The sequence below is a fragment of the Electrophorus electricus genome, chromosome 21 (assembly GCF_041902795.1).
Source record: "Electrophorus electricus isolate QZ-2024a chromosome 21, ASM4190279v1, whole genome shotgun sequence".
Taxonomy (NCBI): Eukaryota; Metazoa; Chordata; class Actinopteri; order Gymnotiformes; family Gymnotidae; genus Electrophorus; species Electrophorus electricus.
In genome coordinates this window covers 10,330,032-10,355,260 of record NC_137517.1, presented here as the reverse complement: position 1 = coordinate 10,355,260, position 25,229 = coordinate 10,330,032, and the positions used below count along the sequence as shown (strand labels likewise).

Below are 25,229 nucleotides of genomic sequence, written 5' to 3'. Positions count from 1 at the left end.
TTTGGCAGCGAACATTTAACTATAGCAACAATTATCTAAATTTATAGGCATATTGTACTTTTGCAATACTATAGTTAAATTTGAATTTACAAAAATATTTATTGTTATTGTTGTTGTTAAATGTAACCTACCGTTGTTGTTACTTCATTAAGTTAGTGAGGACTCAGGGGCTAATATGCGACTGAATGGCCCCTCCCCATCCTCTTTACCTGCTATAGATAAGCAATTTACTGTGTCGGATACTGACTCTTTGTGTGTGTGTGTGTGTGTGTGTGTGTGTGTGTGTGTGTGTGTGTGTGTGTGTGTGTGTGTGTGTGTGTGTTTAATATGAAGGGATGTCGTACTCTGGGGGTGCAGCGTGCGCGGATGAGGCCAAAGCACCAAGAGCTGTCTCCCGCACTGTCCACACGAGACAATATTACAGTTCTCACTATATAACGGACAGGCGTTCTGGATCGGTACTACAGTACAGTGTTCCAGCCCTAACAGGGTTTGTGAGACATTTGCCCGGGAGCGCGTTTTCCTACTGCCAGGATAGCTACCTCTGGTCTCAGCAGCGGAGCAGAGCGACGAAGAGCCCAGGTAACGCTAATTTGAGCAAACAGCTGGACTGTTTAACATAGTACATGAAACGCTTACCGAGTTTATTTAGGGTAATGAAGAAATATAGCGTGTACTATTTAAACAGTCCAAGTGGAAGAAATATTTAACGAAAGAAAGGTTTAACGAGTTATCACACAATTATTTTCGGGAATCGTTAATTAAAATAGCAACTGAAACAATTTAAATGACATATTAAACTACTTATAACACACTAAAACTATACAAGCAAAATACCATCAGAATAAAAACATTAGATGTCTTGCGCTTTTCATTAAAACAAATTTGACGCTTTGTTTGTTGATAATTAAAGGGCCGCATATTTTCAGATTGATTGAACTAAATAATAGGCCAAGGAAAACAATGTTAAGGTTCAACACCTTATCGTTATTAATTGTAACTTGTTTCTGTTAACGTTGATAGCAGAAAAATTATATATGATCGCATTATTCTGATGTGAGATCATAATTACGTGTTAAGAGGCGCGCGGCGGACCGGGATGGAATACAGCTATGATGTGGATTTGGAGGAGTTGTGTCCGGTGTGCGGGGACAAAGTGTCAGGGTACCACTATGGCTTGCTTACGTGCGAAAGCTGCAAGGTACAAACATGCATTCTCTCTCTCTCTCTCTCTCTCTCTCTCTCTCTCTCTCTCTCTCTCTCTCTCTCTCTCTCTCTCTCTCTCTCTCTCTCTTATTCTTTCCTTTATGAACCACCATCTGTTGTAAATAATCGAGAAAGTATTTCATTTGATGCATTAGCCTCTGATGCGGAAGCAACAAGTTTCCAGGATTTAGTATTTCGATTTTTTCTGTGCGCTGTAAATATTCTGCCAGAAAAAAAGAAAAATGTTAGATTTGTATTTGTTACGCGACAGATCTTGGGTGTTTTTTCTAAAGGGCTTCTTTAAGAGGACTGTGCAGAACAATAAGAGGTATACCTGCGCGGAAAGTCAGGACTGTAAAATTGATAAGACGCAGCGGAAACGCTGCCCGTTCTGCCGCTTCCAGAAATGCCTCAACGTCGGCATGCGACTTGAAGGTAAGCAGGAAATATTCATTGTTGCGAAATTAAATTGCGCAATAAAATAACGATAACTGAGATTAATTTAACTGTTTAACTATAAACAGGCTAACAAACTATACAAGCTAATACAACCATTAATACAACCATCTTTTAACGGACCTTGATGAAACAAGTAACTATGTAAGTAAACAACGACAACTGAGATTAATTTAACTGTTTAACTATAAACAGACTAACAAACTATACAAGCTAATACAACCATTAAGATTAAAATGTACTAAAATAAAATATCAACTTAAAACCGTTGTCTGATTCAGACTCTTGATTTTGTATAACAATAATATAGCTTCCCAGTCGTTGCCATTTTACTGAAAGAGAAGAGGATTTTTACTTCTGTAACTATTGTTGCCTGCTCAAAGCTCATAAATAAACCGGCTAATTTCTTTAAATTATAAAATGACGTTTTTAAAATGCAAACAGAAATAATAATAATAATAATAATAATAATAATAATAATAATAATAATAATAATAATAATAATAATAATAATAATAATAATAATGAGTATTATTATTTGATAATATACCCATTTTAATTTATTACTGACAAATTACAACTTACGGATTCATTCTATGAATCATTTTGTTACATAGAGTAGATTTGAGTTTGCTGGGTGGCCTAATTTCTTTTAACGGACCTTGATGAAACAAGTAACTATGTAAGTAAATAAACAGAAATTATCAGCAGTGCCTTTGCAAGGTTGTTATTACTGCAAGTCACCTTCATGTTACTGGCCCACGAGTTTCATGGATCAAGGTTAACAATTCATTCATGGAGAAGTCTATTTTAATCTGTGCCAGATGAGCAAAGCAAGAAGGTTCATTTTAGCAATGTGTGAGTTAATGGATGGACTTAAAATGGCTAACAAGACACTTTTCATCTAAATAAATATTTATTTGATGGAAGCCTGTAATTTGTATTTGCCTTTGCAACTGATTTAACAGATTAAGTGCAGAAATATGTAACTATTATTAAATCAGTGAGAGTCTAAATATAATAACATATTGGGTACTGGATCTTGAGGATTGGGAGAAATGAGGTATGTTATGATGTCCAACCTTATCCCCATATCCGATAAGATTTTCCACCATTAGAATGAAACTGTGCTGCTCAAAAATTAAATTTGGGGATGAAAGGTCTGGGTAATATTCAGCAGTGTTTGTTCCTTTTTGTCTTCAGCGGTTCGTGCTGACCGGATGAGGGGCGGGCGAAACAAGTTTGGGCCCATGTATAAAAGAGATCGGGCTCTAAAGCAGCAGAAGAAAGCTTTAATCCGGGCCAGTGGGCTAAAGATGGAGGCCACACCCCCTATCGTGTCACCTGCCCACACAGACTACAGCTTTAGTAGTTCACTGCCAAACCTGCCACCTGTGTCCACCCCGAAAAGCACCCTCCCAAACATGCCCTCTTCCGCCACACCTGCTGACTATGAGAGGAGCCTGTACCCAGCTGGCTGCATGCCCACACCCTCACATGGCCCACTGCCCTCACAGTACCCTTACCCATCCTTGTCCAGCCGCACCATCAAATCTGAGTTCCCGGACCACTACGCCAGCGCCAGCTCACCTGACTCCACTGTGGGATATGCATATGTTGAGCAGACACAGACTGTAAGTTCACCAGCACCTCCTGTAGGCCTGGCAGTGCCAGCACTGGTGCTGGAGTTAGTGCGCTGTGAACAGGATGAGCTGCAGGTGCGCAGTAAGATCAGCACTCATGTGGCTCACCTGCAGCAGGAGCAGGGCTCCCTCAGCACCAAACCCCAACTACTCTCCACATTCGGCTTGATGTGCCACATCGCAGACCAGACACTGTTCTCCATTGTAGAGTGGGCAAGGAGCTGCATTTTCTTCAAAGAACTCAAGGTGAGTTAGACATGGGATATATAAGGGTATAAGGTGGACTGGGGTATGTGAGGGAGAAGTGGGGGAATAGGATATGGTAGGATACGAGGCGGGAATGGGGAATGGAGTATGGGAGGACATGAGGATGCATTGGCGCAAGAGAGGTATGAGAGAATTTGTGTCAAATGAGGGGTTGAAATGCAGAAAAATGATTTGGTATTTAGAGGGTAGTTTAAAAAATGCTAACACCACACCAACATTAACACTGACCCCAGCTGTGACACTTTCCAAACACTAACAGCACCCGAACACTGTTTCTACTACCAATACATCATAGATCCCAGTGCTAACACTAGTTCAGCACCATTTCCAGCACTGACATCAACATGACTGTAATGCCGACACTAAACTCAACACTAACAGTAGTATTAAAACTACTAGCCCCAGTGGAATAGATAGCATAATGGGAAGCAATGGATTACATAGGTGAAGTGAAGATTACAGCCCTGATAAACAACCAACCCCACACACACTTAGACAGAAATACACACATACACACTCAAACAGAAATGTGCACACTCAATGAGGCGGTGTGGTGGAGCAGAGTGACATGATGAAATAACGCTGACATAAGTAAACAATGTGGAGACAATGCTCGAGCTTCACTCAGCACTTTATTTTATGGGTGTATATGCATGGAAGACAGAAATAGTGTATACTTGCATATGTATGCATGTGAACATGTATGTAGGTTATATAAGTCAGTCCCATGTGTAAATAATTGGTTCATAGATATTGCATTGTATAAAATATTGCAGTACCAAAAATGAAATTATTCTCACTGGTCAGTTTTGACATTCTCATTGCAGAATGGTCTCTTGCATGAGGCTATGACATCAGATTTCAATGACTGCAGTATTGATTTTTTTTTTAAATTAAATTAATTATTAACTTTTTTTTTTTGTGACAGTCAAAATGGCTTTGTAAAGATGCAAGGATATCACACTCTCTGAGTGGTCCAGCAGACTGAGTGAGCCAGTAAAATTCATTAAGCTTTTTTAAAATGATATCTAAAATTTAATCTACTTCAAGTGTTCTTTTCAGCTGCAATTTGGGTATAGATCTTTATGTAATGTGTGTATATGTCTTTATGTGCATTATTGGGTATAGAACTTTATGGAAAATGGGTATATATCTTTATGTAATTTGGGTATAGATCTTTATGTACATTATTGGGTATAGATATGTATGTAATTTGGGTATAGATTTTTATGTTATTTGGATGTAGATGTTTGTGTACATTATTATGATGACCTGTGAGCTCCAGCAGGGCTCCTGGAATGTTAGCAGGTTGTGTGTGTCTTACAGGAAACACCTTCTGTTTTACATCTACTTCTGCAGAATATTTATTGCTGTTTTCTGGTAAAACTGTTTCCATACAAGCAATACTACATTAATAACGCGCTGCTCATGAGTCTCACACACAAACACACACACACACACACACACACACACACACACACACACACACACACCTTACACAGTATAACAGGTAATTGTAAAAATAAGTGAGTGTGACAGAGATGCTTGATATGGTAAAAAAGACAAATCACTGTTGGAAAATGCAGTCTTGTAAAGAAACAGAAAGTGTAGAAACTGGAATATAATTGAGACAGTCATTTCAGCAAAGTGTGTGTGTTTGTGTGTGTGTGTGTGTGTTTGCATGATGAAGCATTCCAGTCTGAGATAAGACTGGAATGTGAGTTACAAACATGTGTGTGTGTGTGTGTGTGTGTGTGTGTGTGTGTGTTTGAGTGAGAGAGAGAGAGAGAGAGAGAGAGAGAGAGAGAGAGAGAGAGAGAGAGAGAGAGAGAGAGATCTGCTCTATTTGGGTTCCATAGCAGGATAACATTCCCTCAGTTCTAACTGCAGTGCCCTCAGTTCTAACATAACAGTGTTATGGGAAAACAGATACTACCTCTAATCCCGGCCTCATCAACATTCATAATGCTGATGTTAATCGTAACACCAACTGTAAACCTAAAACGAATTCCTACCATAATCTTACCCCTAACCCAAATCCCAACCATGGAAAGTGTGTGTGTGTGCATGTTTGTGCCTATTAAAAACTATAATTTATGCATCCAGAAACCAACCCAATTAATCAGTTTCACTGGTCAGAATCATGTATATTCACCATGTATATTTGATATTTTTCTCTTTTTTATAAACAGTATCTTATCGTCTGAAGCATGATTCACAAAGCCTCCCCTTGGTGTCTCATACATAATCATTTTGTCTTCTGTTCTTTGCCTTCTGCTCTTTGTTTGGCTGCGTTAGGTGACTCAATCAGTGAGAGTTTCTTTTACAGTTAATTGTTAAACTAGCATATTGGCTTTATCTCATCATGCATCAAGATAATTCTGAACCTTTAATGAAATTTCACTACATTTAAAATTCTTATAATTCTTATATATTATCTGATTTTAAGTCAGATTCATTTTTCAAGCTCTATGTCTCTTTTTTTCCTGCATGGAAAGTAATATCTCGCTAGACTACAGTATACAGTAATTCACAAACAGTCTTTTATTCTATTTAGTTACTTGGTTTTCTCTCTCTCCCTCTATCTTTCGCTCTCTCAGTTTTACACACATAGGGACACAGACACACATCTGCCACCTGGAATAGACCAAACACGCCCCCTCTCCTTCTGTCATCTGAGTCATCACTCCATCCCTCCTTTCTCGTGCTTTACCTTCCCCTTTGGCACCCTCCAAAACACGAGTCCCTCTGTGTTGAGTTCATCCATGTTCAGGAAGGCTGTGTTCATCCGCTCTGCAGTCAGTACACTCTGCAGTGTGTGCCTCGGTCAGTCCAGATATGTTCAGCTCTCTTTGGTTGTGCCAGCTATGTTGTGCAATGGGAGTGGAACTGAGGAGTAGCCAGACACAAAGCTGAGGACATGAATGCTGCCTTAATAACTCCCACTGTGCTGATGGGCTTTTTCCACCTTCTATTGTCACACCTGGACAGGTGGGCTAATACACAAAGGCACGGATATTAAGTTTCACACACATACAGACATTCCGGATGTGAGGCATTAGTTTATTTACCCTGCATATATAAGTGTATTTTGGGCTCTTTAGATGACTGTCTCTTAGACCTTTACTAACAAACTATTCTCACATATCTCAACTGGATCCAAAATCAAATGTAAAAGCCACATGACTCCTTCTCCCTCACAGAGTGGCTCCAATTTCTTATCAAACATCTGAAATCTCTTAAAGGACTGTCAGCTATACAGCTCCTAGTTGTGTCACTGTCCTGTGATTGGAAGGCCCTGAAAACACATCTGGCTATGACAAGTACTAGTGTTTTATAATGGCGGTAATAGAGAAAGAAAATTTTTAAAACAACAAAACAGGTTATTGCTGGATAGTTATAACTGTTGCATATTTAGTGTTAACAATGCTTTCTTGCTTTTTGTGCAAAAAAAAAAAAAAAGATGTGGATAATACCAATAAAAGCTCTCCAAATAAAAGATGTAAACACTTTTACATTTACAATTAGAATGAAATGCTAAACCACTAAGATCTATAAAAAACAAGAACCCAGAGGGGAAAATAAAAACATATCCTAAATGGAACAAGTGTCCAACATAATAATATAAGAAGATATCTCTCATGTGTATCTAAGTTGTATCTAGTGTATATGTGAAGCACTTAAAACCCATGTGTCTACCAAATATTACAGTCAAAAGATCTTAATAATCAGTCTTTTGTTTAATACTATTTAATTCTCTTTGTTTTTCAGCTTTGTGACAGGCAATTACCCATTTGGAACAATCATTTCCAAGTCATTAGATGAGCTAGTTGTAGTTTCTCCTTAGAAATATTTATTTCTCTGCCTATATCCATTATCTTGCTCTTTGGGACAGAACCACCAAAACATGATCATCTTTCTACTTCCATGAGGTCCCTGTACGATGCTTTTCACAGGCTGTAGATCCATGCCACAGTTAATGGCAAGGGTTTTCACAATAAATCACAGTGTTAAAACATTAAAACAAAACTATTAATAAAACAGAATTTTGCCACATTGCTGAATAAGGCCTGGAAAAGCCATGCTTTACTTTTGCATCCAATAGGTTCAGGTTTTGTGTCAGTATCAATTGTTCACTTATTTTCCTGCTCTGCTGTACACTGTGAGAGACATATGAACATATACTACTAATAGACAATTACAGTACATCTGTTTGCAGTTTATATTACATGGAATTATAATACCTTGATTATCATATTAATATTCACAATGGTGAATATTATATGGTGAATTATTATAAATGATTTACAATCTACACAATAAGTACTTAAAAAAGTAAATAAACAATAGTATACATTTTTTAATAATGTTAATAATAATAATTAGCACTTATCTAGTTAAGTTATTTAATGAAACAAGTTAACATATTAATGAGTTAAAACACCAGATGAAAGTGGAGATAAAACAGTCCAAAACAGTTGTAGCTCATTGTAATGCTATATGTAATATCATATGAGACCACAGCTCATTTTAATGTTGTATGCGTGTATGTGACTGTGCATGTGTGTTTGTGTATGTGTGTATCACCTTTGTATCTACAGCAACAGACTGACTCAGGCTTCTATCACTGTGAGCCTTCTTTCGTCATGGCAACAGGAGCACATTCTATTGTCTGTCAGTCTAACAGTGATGTTTCTAACTGCTCTCTTTTCTATGCACACACACCACTAATCACAGCTCCATTCCTACTGCCATTATATGTATTTCCATTATGTGTATTCAGGAGTGCAGAGGCACTAAACCACATCACATCTTAACTCCTTTCAGAGTGACTTGAAAGGAACACACACACAAGTCAAACACTCACATAAGAGTCAAATACTCACACAACAGCAATACACATACAACCATCAAATAAACAACTTTCAAACACTCACATAAGAGTAATACAATCACAAACAGTAATACACTCAAATACTCACAAAACATTCAAACACATAAAAGTCAAATACATACAACACCCACATACAGTGGGTGAAAAAAGTATTTAACACGTCAACAATTTCTAAGTAAATATATTTCTAAAGGTGCTATTGACATGAAATTCTCATTGTCGGTAACAACCCATCCAGTCCACACATGCAAAGAAATCAAACCATAGATGTCCATAAATGAAGTTGTGTGTAATAATGAGAAATGGCACAAGGAAAAAGTATTGAACACACTTACCGAAATGTATTTAATACTTCGTACAAAAGCCTTTGTTGGTGATGACAGCTTCAAGACGCCGCCTGTATGGAGTAACTAGTCGCGTGCGTTGCTCATGTGTGATTTTGGCCAATTCTTCCACACAAACACACTTCAAATCCTGAAGATTCCATGGGCTCCTTCTATGAACTCTGAGCTTTAGTTTCTTCCATAGATTTTCAATTGGATTCAGGTCAGGTGATTGGCTGAGCCATTCTTGCAGCTTTATTTTCTTTCTCTGAAACCAATTGAGAGTTTCCTTGGCTGTGGGTTTGGGATCATTGTCTTGCTGAAATGTCCACCCTCATTTCATCTTCATCATCCTGGTAGATGGTCGCAAATTTTTATCAAGAATGTCTCGGTACATTTGTCCAGTCATCCTTCCTTCAATTATATGAAGCATGCCAGTGTTGTATGCTGAAAAACAGCCCCACACCAGGATGTTTCCACCTTCAAACTTTACTGTTGATATGGTGTTTTTGGGGTGATATGCAGTGCTTTTTGACCTCCAAACATGGTGTGTTTTATGGCATCCAAAGAGTTCGGTTTTGGTCTCATCTCACCAGACTATATTCTCCCAGTATTTCACAGGCTTGTCTAAATGTTGTTGAGCAATCTTTAAATGCACTTTAACATGCTTTTTCTTCAGCAATGGAGTCTTGCGTGGTGAGCGTGCATACAGGCGATGGAGGTTGAGTGCAGTACTTATTGTTTTCTTTGAAACAATTGTATCTGCTGATTCCAGGTCTTTCTGTAGCTCTCCACAGGTGGTCCTTGGCTCTTGGACAACTCCTCTGATAATTCTTTTCACTCATCTGTCTGAAATCTTGCGGGCAGCACCTGGTCGTGGCCAGTTTATGGTGAAATGATGTTCTTTCCATTTCCAGCTTATGGCCCCAACAGTGCTCACTGGAACCTTCAGTAGTTTAGAAATTCTTCTGTAACCAAATGGCATCACTATGTTTTGCAACAATAAGGTTGTGAAGTTCTTGAGAGCGCTCACAGGTTTTACCCATCACAAGATGTGTCTTGTGTGGCACCTTGGTAATGAGACACCTTTTTATAGGCCATCAGCTGAAGCAGCTGATATTAATATGCACTAAGTGGCAGGATTGCTTGATAGATTGATAGATTTCAGCTGGTGTCATGACTTTCCATGGCTTTTTGCACCTCTCTTTCTTCATGTGTTCAATATTTTTTCCATGTGTCATTTTTCATTATTACACATAACTTAATTTATGGACATCTATGGTTTGATTTCTTTGCATGTGTAGACTGGATGGGTTGTTACCAACATCTAGTGAGAATTTCATGTCAATAGCACCTTTAGAAATATAGTTACTCAGAAAATTGGTGACGTGTTCAATACTTATTTCACCCGTTGTAACAGCAATACCCTCAACACAGTCAAACACACATAACACTCAAATACTAACTCAACAGCAATTCAATCACAGTGAAAGACTCTCATAACACTCAAATACTCACACAGCAATATACTCACAAAACATTCAAATAATAGCAATGCACTCACACAACAAACACATAACAGCATACACTCACACAACAGCAGTATATTCACACAACAAACACTCACATAACAGCAATACATTCATACAACAAACATTGACATAACAAATATGATCACAACAGAAGGAGAGAGAAGCACGATGTCAGTGTACCATGTTTTAATTTCCCAGGTCTTGTCTTGCCAAGTAAAATATGTTTGTGTATGTATGTGAATTAATCAGTGTCACAATGTCAGTAAACCTCTACACACATTTATATTGTTCCTCTTTTACACTTTTTCTCTCTCTTCCTTCCTCCCATATCCTTTTTTCTCTTTTTCTCTTTCTTTAACACTCACTGTCTGACTCTCAGGTGGGTGATCAGATGAAATTACTCCACCACTGTTGGAGTGAGCTACTGGTGCTTGATTACATCTCTAGACAGGTGCATCATGGGAAACAGGACACTATATTGCTCATCACTGGGCAGGAGGTACAGATAAACATTCAAAAATGTACATAAAATAAAGATGAACACACACTAACTGTGTGGCGATTTGGGTATGTGTTGTGTGTTTTGGGGGGTGTAGGAGTGTGAGTATATATCTGTGTATGCATGTATGTGATCTTGTGTTTGTGTGTGTGTGTGTGTGTGTGTGTGTGTTAGGTGGAATTGGCCTCTCTGCTATCTCAGGCTGGTGTGACTCTGGGGGAGCTGGCGCGAGGAGCACAAGAACTAGCACAGCGTCTGCGGGAGCTACAGCTAGACCACAGAGAGATTGCCTGCTTCAAATACCTCATTCTGTTTAACCCTGGTGAGATAACATTCACACACACACACACACACACACACACACACACACAAAAGAAAAAAAAAGATATCTAGGCAATACTGACTTACTTCTTCTGATGGGCCAATGATGTCATCCAGTTTATTTTTGAAACTGTGTTAACAGCAGGTCTGAAAAAAAGGGTAAACTATCTAATGCATGTATATGCTGTGTACCAGCAGGAGACTGAAAATATGTGAAAAAAAGTGTGGGTGTGAGTTAGAGTTAGACTGAAGATTTGTGTTAGGTTTAAATTGTGGAGTTGTGTTAGTGTTACACTGGGTATTTGGGTTAGGGTTAAACTGGGGAATTAGGTTAGGGTTAGACTGGAGATTTGGGTTTGCATTATACTGGAGATTTGGATTAGTATTAAACTGGGGATTTGCATTAGTATTAGATTGAGGATTTGGGGTAGCATTAAACTGGAGATTTGGGTTACAGTTAGACTGAAGATTTGGGTGAGGTTTAGACTGGGGATCTGGGTTAGGGTTAGACTTAGAGTTTTAGTTCTGGTTAGAGTGTAAATTTGGGTTAGGGTTAGACTGGGGATCTGGGTTAGATTTTAATGTTCTTATAATTGAATTGGACTTGTGTTATGGATAAGATTAGATCATTTGGTTGGTTAAAATGTAGAACTATATCAAGTTTGGGATAAGGTTTGGGTTTGAAAATATGATAGTTGAGGATTTTGTACTTTCAAAGTGCTTGCATTTTATTCTATTCATTCATGTGGGGATGAATACTTTGAATACTAATGCTATTTTAAGGAATGAGTCTAATATATGTGGTAAACCTTTGTGTTTCATATTTTGCATTTTGTAGGCTCCATTATTTATTATGTTCACTCATTCTGTATCTCACTTAGAGAAATATGACAGTGTTTGCATCAAGGGACAGTTCCAGGTACAAATATACTGACATTTATATCTGGTAATATGCAGCTCTAAAAACGTACCTCACACAGTCTTGCTGAGTGTAAAGGATTGGGTTTTGTCATTTTCATTTTGAGAATTATATTTAAATAGAGAGAAACTTTTGAAAAGTATCAGATCACAAAGCCTTTTTTTTTCCTTCACTGGGGTTGGGTCATGCCTAAGTCTTATAGAAGGCCCCACCTCAACCCCTGGTACTCTTTTGTTATGGCTAGGTTTATGATTACACTCTTCCTTTGGCTTTGTTTCAGGGATAGAATGCTGATGGAAATTAGTTAGAGTTGAATTAAGAATAGAATAAATGGTAAGTTGTGGAGTTAAAGCTAAAGTAAATATTAGTTTATGGATTTGGTATGGATGAATAAGTGACAATAAAAAAGAAACCTGTCAGAGCATGATTTTATAGGTCACTATGCAGGCTTTGATGCAAATGATTAAGAATAAATATATCAGAAGGCATTTTCTGACAGGTCTTATAGATAAAGCTGTGAACAGATTTGTAAATAAGATATTTAAGGTGTTTTTGTACTTTTTTAACATGCAAACATGCGAGTGGCACATCCTCGGCCTCTACACTTCCCTGCATTCAGAGCTGCTGTGTTTCTCTTAGTGTGAGATTTGACCCAGGCTAATTAATTTGTCAAAAGATGCATATTGAATTGATTTCGTCTGCATCTAACGAGGACACGGTGATATTGGCTGCTTGTCCCTGTGTGTGCAAATGAATGTGTCAGGGCGCTGAGCTGTTTGGTGTGTCGTTAGCAAAGCTGTAATGGGCTTCAAATGGGCTTAATTAAAAATAAAGGTCTTTAATTCAGCCCTGTTTACAATAGCATACAGACAGGATGTCTTTCTCTCTCTTTCTGTCTCTCCCTCTCTCTCTCAAACACACACACCTTTGCCAGATTCATGTTCAATAGAGGTTTAATGGACTGACCTCATGTTGGTGTGTGTGGATGCTGCTCTATCTCGCTCTTAAAGTTCCAGTCAGAGAAAATGGCTCTTTATCCCTCACATACCCTTAAGTGAGAGCAATTTAGTGCCAGTCTAAAGCCAACAAAGGCTGCTTTCTGTAATGAGTGCTTAAGGACCTGTGCAGCATGGCCATGTCTGTGTGTGTGTGTGTGTGTGTGTGTGTGTGTGTGTGTGTATGTGTGTGTGTGTGTGTGTGTGTGTCAGTGTGGGTCTACATAAATGTGTGTGTGTAGGCAAGATTACATCTGTGCTAAGAAGGAAAACTGAATCATCAGAACTGCCATAGTAAATGCAGAAAAGAGTTGATTATGACATAAACTGTCTGCAGGAGTTTCAGTAACATAATGATTCTGAACAACTATTCAGATTATTGTTATGATTTTATCTTACTTGTAAATCCAAATAAAGTATTTAAATGTGTGGTTGTGTGTGTGTGTGTGTGTGTGTGTGTGTGTGTGTGTGTGTGTCAGTGTGGGTTTGTGTGTGTGTGTGTGTGTGTGTGTGTGTGTGTGTGTGTGTGTCAGTGTGGGTTTACATATGTGTGGTTGTGTGTGTGTTGGGAGGGTTACATATGTGTGGCTGTGTGTGTGTGTGGGGGGATGGGGGGTTATATTTGTATGAGTGCTTGAGTATCCACTTTCTGCTCTTTCTTAAAATATCAGAATTCTATCACCATACCTTCTCTCCCTCTCTCTCCCCCTCTCTCTCTCTGTCTCTCTCATCTCTAATTTTTCTCTCATTCTTTACCTATCCACCCTATTCTCTTTCTCTTATATTTCCATTTCCTTTATCTGCTCCTCCTCATAGATGTGAAGCTGCTGGAGAACCAGGTCTATGTGGAGAGTGTGTACGAGCAAGTGAGCGGAGCACTCTTGGAGTACACGTTGTGTGTGTATCCGCAGCACATGGACCGCTTCAGTCAGCTGCTGCTGCGTCTGCCCGAGGTACGCGCACTGAGCGTGCAGGCTGAGGATTACCTATGCTTCAAACACCTGAGTGGAGAAGTACCTTGCAACAACCTGCTCATTGAGATGCTGCATGCCAAGAGAGCCTGTGTCTGACACACATACACTTGCTCTCATCCACACAAACACATGCTTTCACACTCACATACACACCAACATGTTTATGTTTGCTTTAACACACTCATACCTGAAATACTGAAATAGCATACATGCATGCACATGTCAGACATGCTCACACAGACACATACTTATGAGCACACACACATGCAGTTACACATGCTCTTACTATTATGATCCTACAGACCTTTGCCTCCCTTCAAAATTCTCACATGTATCTGTCATTAGTGCATTAGTGTATGTGTGTGTGTGTGTGTGTGTGTGTGTGTGTGTGTGTGTGTGTGTGTGTGTGTGTGTGTGTGTGTGTGTGTTTTGGGAGATGTGTAGAAGCAATGAAGCAGATCTCAGTGATACACTCTCCACCTCAAACCTGGTTAAGACATAAGAGCAAGCCCTCACCACTGTGACACTTCTAATCCCATACAGCAGACAGCTAAACACACGCAAACAGTTGGTTGGTTACAGATTCATATAAAGGAGTATCAGCTTTAATGTGCCTTCATTTTCTACAGTAAAATCTGTTTCACACACAAACACCCACATTACTGCTGACCTATAGTAAATTAATAAACCTTCTCAGACAGAATAGGGAAACAAATGCAGGACAGAAGGAAATCGCTATGTCCTAATCTTAGCTGTAATATTGATCCTAATCCAAATCTTACTCCAAACACAAATGCCACAAGCCATTTTAGTTTGGTTAGACTATCAGGTGCATGTTCTGAGAGAAGCCTACACTGTCTCCTAATAGCACTGGTCTGTTTCATGAACTTTGTTTGGTAATTACATGTTCATAGAGCAGAACTGGTACCTTCAAAAATACATTATGAGCTGTTACTGATTTACAGATACAAACTGCAACATTGTTTTAGAATGCATATATTATGTATATAAATTATGATTTACAGAGTGTAAATCATAGTGTAATGCGATAGGTACAAATTACAAAATTTGTCCTACATCTCTGATGAGTGTGAAGAAAACAAGAGCATCATTCTGTTTATTTGACTACATATAGCTATCAGCACTGATATCATGGAAATGTAATTAAAATTAGCTGTCATTAAAACCTATCTGTCGTAATAGCTTAATTACATCTTAAATTGAGTGGTCAGGCTTTACATTTACAGGATTTAACACACAGAATCCAAAGCAACTTACAATCATGGCTAAGTACAACTTGAGCAATTGAGGGTTAACAGCCTTGCTCAGGGGCCCAACAGTGGTGGGACATGAACTGGCAACCTTTCTATTACTAATCACATACTTAACTACAGAGCTACCTCTGTCTTATTATTTTCTGACAGATGCATGCCACAGTAAAGCCTTTAAACTAATAAAATTAACTGAGGAGGAAGGACATGAAATAGATTTTATGAGAAGACATTTAACTTTAATAATTTGTGCTGAAATGAGTATCTGATTGGCAACATTAATCTATCACCATTAGGTATCTAGATGCAAATTTGTGTTTTTTGAGTGCATTGGGCCATTTGCATTTAGCAAAAGAAATAAATGGCAATTCATATGAGTATTTCTTATGAAATGGGTATAAAGACATGCTTGATTTTATTCAGGGGTGATAGATTTATCTGGCTATGCAACTTGGCTGGCTATCTTGGCGATAGAATACACTGGAATTTGGATGTAACATTATAATAGAAAAAAATAATGGCAATAAAAACTTAAAGGTTGAGCTATCATGAACTTATGTAGCAAATAGAAACACCATAAACACCATAAAACAACAAAACTTGTGTGGATCTGAAAATCAGCAAAACAGGAGGATGTGCAACTTCATAGACTTATATAAACATGCAGCACCTAAAAATGAATTGGACTTGAGCCATCACTGAAGTTTAGAAAGAGACAGCTGTGGAATATAAGAGTGATGGCTTGTAGTGTTGTCATGTAGCTGTCTATAGTTTTAGCCCATCAAATAATTAAATGGATTTCACAAAGATTGTAATAGAATTTATTTTCATTAACATCAAATTATTCACGTTTACCATTCACATAAACCAAACGTGCCAAAGCTCCACTCTGATGGCCTTTGTTTTAACCTCTGTCCTAGGCTTAACACCAGTGCTAATATGAACATCCACCCTAACACCTTCTATTTTATTTTAATTCTTGTTTATTTGATTAGACTTACAGCTAAGAACCATGTTAACTTGTAAGAAGCTAAACTGGTCATTTAAAACCAGATTCCAAGTAATCTTGATAAGCTAGGCTCTAAATTCATAAATGCAGTATGATTAGCAGATAAGAATTTGCTACCCTGAAGTTAAACTGAAATTTGTGAAAGTCTTTTTATAAGACAATCTGACTGTAAGGTCTCTAACTGCCAGAAGCCTATGATGCATGCATATCTGCTCTGTGACCCTTTCACAAACCATACATGGATGAATATATTTTCTTTAAATACTTTAAACACACAACCACCATTTCAAATCAAAGAAAGAAAGAGTTAGTGTGTGTGTGTGTGTGGAGGAAGCATGGGAGACTAGGGGGTGCTCTTACCAGCATGATGAGTCTGTCAGTGATGCATTTATGTCCTGATGAAATCCTGTATATGTGCACGCACACCCACACCCACACCATTTGTCAGATCATAATAGATTTCTTTAACATTTCATTTTCTATATTCACATTATGTATCACATTATGTGTGTGTGTGTGTGAGTGTGCGTGTGGGGTTGTGTGCATGTGTGACTCTAGAATGTATATTTGCCTTAATACTGTTGATCCTGTGAATGAAAATCCAGTCTCAATCCAGAGAGGCTTGACTTCACATACATGTGCATACATCTGTGTGTGTGTGTATATATATATATATATATATATATATATATATATATATATATATATATATATATATATATATAAAAAACACACTATACTGTAAATTGTATTCTAAATGCCTCTTTCTCTCACTGTGGCACTCAATCTCTATTCCCTTCTAAGTAGGGCATCTGATTGGTCAACTTATCTGTATCTGTGCAACAATGTTTTATGTCAATCTTTGTTATGAATGTACTGAAGTGTATTGTTACAAATAAATAAAATTATTATTATTGTTATTTAAAACTGCTGGTCTAGTATTACAGTAGCATTATGGTATTTTACTTAGCAAGTAATATTTGCTAAACAAAATTTTTTTTTTCCCACCACACACTGAACCCTGCAACCTACACACAATTCCACACCATGGAAAGAGCGTTACAAGCTCAGCATCGCACACATTATACAGTATACCACAGACAGTAGCACACAACTCACACACAGTACTACATACCACACCCTACACATGTACCACACACACCATATCCTACACACATCAGCTTTGTACACAAAAATGGTACAGCACTTTAGTGGCTCATGACTCTTCATATAAGCTATACCGTCCACAACTGATGGATTTGGCACACTCTGTAACTGTAATAGTGGGTTTCAGTAAAATCACTTTTACTTAAATCATTCTTGGACTCATCTGATGTTTTGGTCTCAGTTAGGAGTTTGAAGAACAAGAAAGAACATCATTCTTCAAAGGTGGTGTTAAAAGTGCATGCTTGTGTGTTAGCAACAGTGTCATGACTTACAAGTATAAAAACAGCATCAGAAATCCTTAAATACCCAATTCCTACAAAATAAAAGCTCTTTCTTTTAGGAAGTAAAGCTGAATAGACATACACTATTAGTCAGAGAGGAAGAGAGAGCACAGCTGGGTCCTTTTGAAAGTACTAAATAAAACAGTTTTTCTGTTTGTCGGCCTTCAGTTTTGCACCTGAAAGAGAGAACACCGTCAGGACACCGTTAATGTGAGAGAGAGTCTTTTTTGGTGCCAAATGGTAAAAGACAGAGCAGAGAGAGAGATAGAGTGTGTGTTGTGTGTGTGTGTGTGTGTGTGTGTGTGTGTGTGTGTGTGTGTGTGTGTTGGAGGGGGTGTAAGTTTCTGTGTATTATCACAAGGCTCCATAAGTATGTATTTACTGTGTACATTATTTCATGAATATTTTTATTGTTTTCTAGATATTTGTCTTTCTTTACATGAATGAAAGGGCATGCAAGAGAAATTCAGAGAAATATGTGTGTGAATTAATGTGTAGGTGGATCTGGTCTTTGTTTCTGAGGATATCTATATGCAGTACAGTATAAGTCTGTGTGAGTGTACATGTGTGTTCCTACATGTGTGTGGGAGCAGGTGTGTGAGAGGCTGATGCTGATGGATAGAATTGGTCTTTTCAGTCTGAGTGTTTGTGTTTGTGTGTGTGTGTGTGTGTGTGTGTGTGTGTGTGTGAGTGTGTGTGTGTGTGTGTGTGTTAGTATTGGGGGGCTCTTTTCAGTTTGAGCGTAAACAGGGAAACCTGAAGAGCCTCTTCAGCTCCATTAATTGGTCGTTTGACATAGAAGAACTCGTCCCACCTTTTCAATGGAGTGAGCTCCAAAAGACCCAAAAACCTTCACCTTCACACACAGACACTCTCACTCACACACACACACACACACACACACACAAATACAACACTTTACAGAATATCAGAATTCTTTCCTCTTTCAACTGATATATAATAATCGAAAGACTATATATTATAAGGTTCAATATTGAGGTTTAATGTGTATCTATCAGTTAATAGGTTGAACATAGACAGTTTTAGATTTGTATGAGTCTTGTATGTTTTTAAAACTTGATAATAATTTTATTAAATAAAGGCAATAAATTAGTATGCTGTGAAATGAATAGGTGACTATCATCAAGCCATATAAACCTGTATTTAGACCATGGGTGCCCAACTCTAGTAACTAGAATTTCTGGGAGTTATGTCATAGAACATAAACATTCAAATTATAGCCCTCAAAGTTCAGGAACTTTTGATATTCTACTCACCTTTATCTACATGAGTAATCCATTCCATTCCAAATTAGCCAATCAATTACATGAACATTACATGAGTTTTTATGTATACATTTACATTTAGAAGAAACAAATTATTAAGCAGTTTTCTAGCAGGTGATTTTTTTCCTGTAATATTATCCAGTATTTTTGCAATTTTTGTGTTTTTCCAGTCCCTACTGCTGAGAGGAAAAATGCTGGAATCATCAATTTCAGTCCTGACTGCAAAATTCATTTTGGTGCTCATTTTGCACCAAACCAACCATGGGTCACTTAATCCAAAATGTTCTGTTTTTATGTCATCTGACCATAGCATCTTTTATGCTGGATCATTAAGGTGATTTGTTACTAATTCCCCTGTTTTGTGCTAGTTTTTAAGATTCTAATATTTCATATTTAAATTGCATTGCAGAAACTAATCCAAAGCACTGTGAGTTGGGGTCTGCAAGAATAAGCATGATAAAGAAAACAAGAAACAGATGTGCACTAATTGAGGATTGTGATTGCAGGGTACAGACTGATGAGCACTGTGTGCAGGTGTAGGTGATTGACTGGGGCGTGACACATTAGCAGGCTGACTGGAGGTGGTTAGAAAGAAGAAAAGTTTAAAATGGTCTAGAGATATCACTGAACTTTGGAGTATATCACAATGCTTTTGGAGTATATGGTAAAGCTGTGGTCATACTAGACCAGTCCTGGAGGGCTGGAGACAAGCAAAGTTTAGTGATTGCTTTGAATCAGGTGTGTTTAAGCAGGTCAATCACCAAACCTCACTGGTCTCTGGCCCTCTCAGACAAGGATTTAACACTACACTGATATATATATATATATATATATATATATATATATATATATATATATATATATATATATATATATATATATATATAGTAGCACCCTTGTTTGAGGATGCAAATTTGTGTCTAAGTTCACCAAAGTTGAACTCAGTGCGAAGGTTTGCTCATGAAATTTCACTCACGAAGAATTCCAATGAAATGAATATGATTTCATTCACAAAATTTCACTGACAGGCTTGTGTGAGTGCAATTTAGAGTATTCTGCAATACCTTCCAGCTTTCTGGTGCACTATAGCTGAAAACTGATCTTCCCAGTTCAGTAAAAACTGTAGAGACCAGGGATATAATCACTGGAGCTAGTATGATTATATCTGTTATTTACAATAATTCATGTGTTTCTATTTATGACTATTTGTATCTAGGAAGTGACTTAATAAGAGCTAATGTGTTTTCTTCTGCACAGCCACTAAGGGCCAGCAACCTTTTTCATAAAGTATACAATAATCTGAGAGCAAATTGATAGATTGAATCTAATCAATCTTGAGGCTGGTTGCAGATGCATATCAATAAACTATAGTAGTATAGTAAAGTATAGATAGAAAAGTTCTATGTTCCTTTTCCTAGTATTAATTGAGAAGTGTTTTATTTTGAATATAGGAATCAAAGTTTTCACTTTACTAATAAGATTACTGATATGATATATAAAAGCAAGTTTATCATCAATCTATATGGCAAGGTATAGATTATATTCATCAATCCTTTTGAAATTAGATCCCTTTAGGGTAATGCTAGGGTAGGGTAATGTAGAGTGTTATATTTAGTGGTGGTATTCAGTTCTGGAAAGCAGCATGATTTTCATTTAACAATATAAAATATTATCATCTGTACACAGGTACACTTTACACTCTGAAGCATAGGCAGCAATGTCATTAATAAATATGTTAAATGACCTAGGAGTGAACCTTGTTGAACTTCTTACTTTCAGGCAGTAAGTCTGATTTATGGTGTCTATAGTTCACACGTTGTCAATTATGTAATTCTGGGCTTCGTGACATGGTCAACAAAAACAATTTTATAAAGTGTCTTAAAAGTAGTGAATGATCAACTGTGTCAAAGGCTTTGAAAAATCAATAAAAATGGCAGCACTATAATTATTTATGTCTATGTTATAAAGATAATTTAACAAGTGATTGTAGCTACACAGGACAGTTTGAAAGTTCACTAATGTTCACTAATGATTCTAAAATTTTGGACAAGCATGACAGTTTTGAGATTTATCTATAGTTACTTATATCTGATATCTCACTTCCAATATGAATTGGAGTTATATTAGTTGCTTTTCGGATAATTGGAATTCTGCATGATAAAATAGAAAGAATAAAAATGGGAATAGTGTGTTCTATAATGTGTTCTGTATTAGGGAAGGGTTTAAATGTGAAGATAGCTTACATCTGGACTTCTTTCTGATATAATAAGAGGCAGTCCCATATCACTATTATCTAATATAATAAGAGGCAGTCCCATATCACTATTATCTGATATACAGCTGCAGTCCTATATCAGTATTAACAAACAAATGGCCTACAACTCTACAGTGTGATCTGATGTGTTTGGCAGAGCTCATTCTGATCAGGGATTAAACAGTTATTAAATAGATTTTATATGAAGTAATCAGTTTCCAAAACTTAAAAGGATTGAAGATGAAGTTGTAATCACCTGAAGAGAAACATTCTAATAACATTTATTCTTGAGCTGTTATTCTTGACAGCTAATGTAAGACAGTGGTCTCTGTCTCCCATTTCATCTGCCAAGAGCCCATGCTTTTATTCTTGCTTTGGAGGAAATATCAGTACTGAACTAAAACCAGATCTATCTCACATTCTGATTTTTTTAAATAATAAATATGTTTACTGTACACCACAAGAAATGTGTTCCAAAAATCTAGTGTCGAGTTGACATCTGAAATGTCAAGTTCAAGTTTCAAGTTTGTCATGTAAACAGAATGTCAGAGACAGTTGTGCTTTGATATTAATGCATATGAATCCTCTTTAAAGAATGCTTTAAATCCTCCATTTAAAACTTGGGTGTGATCTTTACTGCTGTGCATTACGAAATACCAAATATGAATTTCAAAATATGCTATATAAACATAAGAAGGTGAGGGGGAAGGAGAAGAACAAAAAGTATATACAATACAATTAAATATACAGAAAATACAGAGAAGCACAGAGTATATAGTGCATAGCAAGCTGTGGTTATGTTTGGCTACTAACTACGGTGGCAAGGGTAGTAAAAAATAAACAGTAGTTATGTGCAGTGTGTAGAGTCTATAGACATAGGTGATGCAGCAGTACAGTGACTGTCTATGAGTATAGACACAGAGACTAGAGAATGGAGCCCCAGAGGGCTACAAAAGTGTAATGTATGACTACACTGAAATTATTTAAACAAAATAAGACACATTTATCTTATTTCCATGTTTGTATTAGGATAAATGTATTAAGTTCACATTAAACCATCACTGCTACAATAGGAAACTGAAGAAGAAGTAGAGCTGTGTTTACTTAGCTTTTTAGTCTTTATGATCTAATTATTTTGTGCATGTTTCATTTATGTTGTTTTCATTTACTTTCTGCAGGGGGTGGGGGGTCAAATTGAGCATGTTTGTGTGGGTTTGATCCTATGTACTTAATGCTCGCGACAGCATGCCACCTGCTTGGTGCTAGTTACCACAACAACGAATATGTACCTGATCATTCCATTTGATACCAGATCATTTAAATCCACAGCTACACACAGGCGGATGTATTTCAAAACAAAACACACCTGCCCAGTATCAGGTTGACCTTATCGCTGAAATGCACCATGCTCTACACATTTGAGTTAAAAAATCATTAAGCTAGGACCAAATTCACTTTATCTTTTTTACTTTGTAGATCTTTTTTGCATTTTGTTTTCTTTTATGGTTTATGTTGATTGGAGGGGATGGAGGTCACATGTTCTCCACAGTAGTTATGTAATGATGATGTCATGTGATGAGATTACCCAGTGTCCTTCAGCAGGGGCAAAGGAAGAGTATGATAACCATGCAGGGAAAAAGCACAGTTACTATGCTCAAATCAAACTGATATCCACCTGCTCTTCACCACCACCCAGCCCAGCCCAATCAAATGCTAAATCCTAATGTCTAACACCAGCGCCTTAACTTACAATATTCACAATGCACACTTTCTCTTTCACTCCCTAGTATAAATCAGAAATAATTATGAGAAACTGGAATCTCCTAATGTGAGCTACAACTACAGAAGAATTATGTGTGTGTTTCTGTGTCTTGTATTGTGAAAGAAGGCAGTAAAATAAATGGCTCTGACCTGTCTCTAACCCCCAATGCCTCACTCCCAGCTCACTCCCAGCTCACTCCCAGGCTGGAGGGCTGGAGGACACTGACTATCCTCAGAGACTCAAGCTGCAACATATTGGTCTCACACAGCTGCAGTCTGATCTGACTCCTAACAGATCCAATCACTTTGTTTACATACACACCTGCAGTTCCCCCTCCTTTCCTACCCTCACCTGCGAATCCCTCCCACACACCCAGACAAGAGGAAAACTCCTCTTCCTTTTTGAAAGATGATACATTCACTCCCAGATTTTGCAGGATATCTCTTACACTCACAATGGATAAAGCAAAGGAAATTACTGCAGCGTCTAAACAGTGAGAGTGGTGTGAAGAATATGCAGCTTTTCATAACAGACCAGAATCAGACATTATTTTATGTGTTTTAAGTGATCAGAATGCTTGAAAACACTCGCTGCCCCCCCCCCCCCCGCCCCCAACCCCCTCACACACAATGCACTACCCACAGTACACATGCAACATATAATATACACATTTTCAAAATGAATGTTGGAGGCCTGGCAGACAGATTTTACTGCAGTGTGTGCAGTGTGTGCAAGGTGCAGCCTGCTGTACCTCTCATTCAATAGTGTCTCCATGACAACCATCAAAAAGCATTTCTTTATGAACCACACATGCACACCTGCACATTCTATCACTCATGTCAAGATGCAAAACAGAATTTTCACACTGGGTGCTTTCAGTTAAAATGAATTGGTGACATAGGGAGAGAAACAGGTGAGAAAAGAAATTAAATTACTGACATACTATTAGACATACTATTAGACATACTATTAGACATACTATTGAGCATACCTACACAACACCAAGTTAATTTTTAAAACATAGCAAGTATTAAAATATATAGAAATGTTTTATGTTTTAGCAAAGGCTAATTTAATAAACAGGTGTATTCAGCAATTACATAATCAAAGACTTTCAACTCTGAACAAGCATATTAGTGTTTTTGCTGAGGGCAGTGTTCTGTTTTATTAATTCTACAGAAGAGTATGAATACTTAAATAGGCTGAGGGTGAACTGGACAAGAAAAAATGTCTCTGGACATTACTACTTGATTATTTAGCCAGTGTTCCTGCCCTTTATGATAATATCAAACCCCAAACATAAAGAAATTCAGTAGGTTTTTCTGCTCTGCAGTTGGAGTACCTTAAGCCCATCCTCCACTCCTATTATATCATCACATCAGAGTTCACGTTTAAAAAATGTTTCTATATTTCATGAAACAGGTCAACAGTCACAACACTCATCTTATGTCTTGTTTAAAGTATAAATGAATCTAGTGTAATCATTACTGAATTAATTTACTTTTATTCTAACACTATTATATTTAACTCCAGGGTGTGTGTGTGTGTGTATGTATGTATGTATATATATATATATATATAAATAAAATAAAATTGCATAATAAAAATAATTGCATATTTACAATAATGGTAGTGCATGTGCTCCCTGGGAATTGAACCCATAACCTTGTTATTAGTAGCAGAGCTCAACCTGCACTACTGGGTGAACTACAAGAAATAGATCATAAAATAGATATGATGCTTACTTGTTTTAGCTCCTTTCAGTAAACAAACTTTCACTTTTATTAATACCTGCCATAATTAAAAGATTAAAACCTAACAGACTCCCCTTGCACTTGTGCTGAATTAATGGAAAGTACTTACAAAGTGTTTCTTTTAAAAAAAAGGTATTAATATGAAATTTATCATTTGTTTTAATCAAAATGTATGAACAAAAACAAGCCCATGGTGGTTTGGATTGCCGGATGTCACCATCATTGTATGTTTGCATTCACTCTTGAATTATGGGTTTGAGTTTCAATTTTCTTCAGAATCCTAAACTCTTGCTGCTCCCTAATGGTCAGAAATAGAAACACATTACTTACCCAGTCACTATCACTGGCCACATTCTCTGCATCCATAGAGATCTTTAGCATTCTATGCTCTTACAAATTACTTACAAAGATAATTT

At 37.3% G+C, this 25,229-nt stretch overlaps 1 protein-coding gene across 1 annotated transcript; it reads left to right on the top strand.

The window, feature by feature from the left end:
• The first annotated feature begins 1,081 nt into the window (after positions 1-1,081).
• On the top strand, positions 1,082-14,134 carry nr5a1b (nuclear receptor subfamily 5, group A, member 1b). The gene is made up of 6 exons (XM_035521509.2): positions 1,082-1,201; positions 1,500-1,641; positions 2,866-3,551; positions 10,701-10,820; positions 10,995-11,142; positions 13,872-14,134. Exons 1-6 carry the CDS (start codon positions 1,100-1,102, stop codon positions 14,123-14,125), a joined length of 1,452 nt encoding a protein of 483 aa, XP_035377402.1. The 5' UTR covers positions 1,082-1,099; the 3' UTR covers positions 14,126-14,134.
• Positions 14,135-25,229: the final 11,095 nt, after the last annotated feature.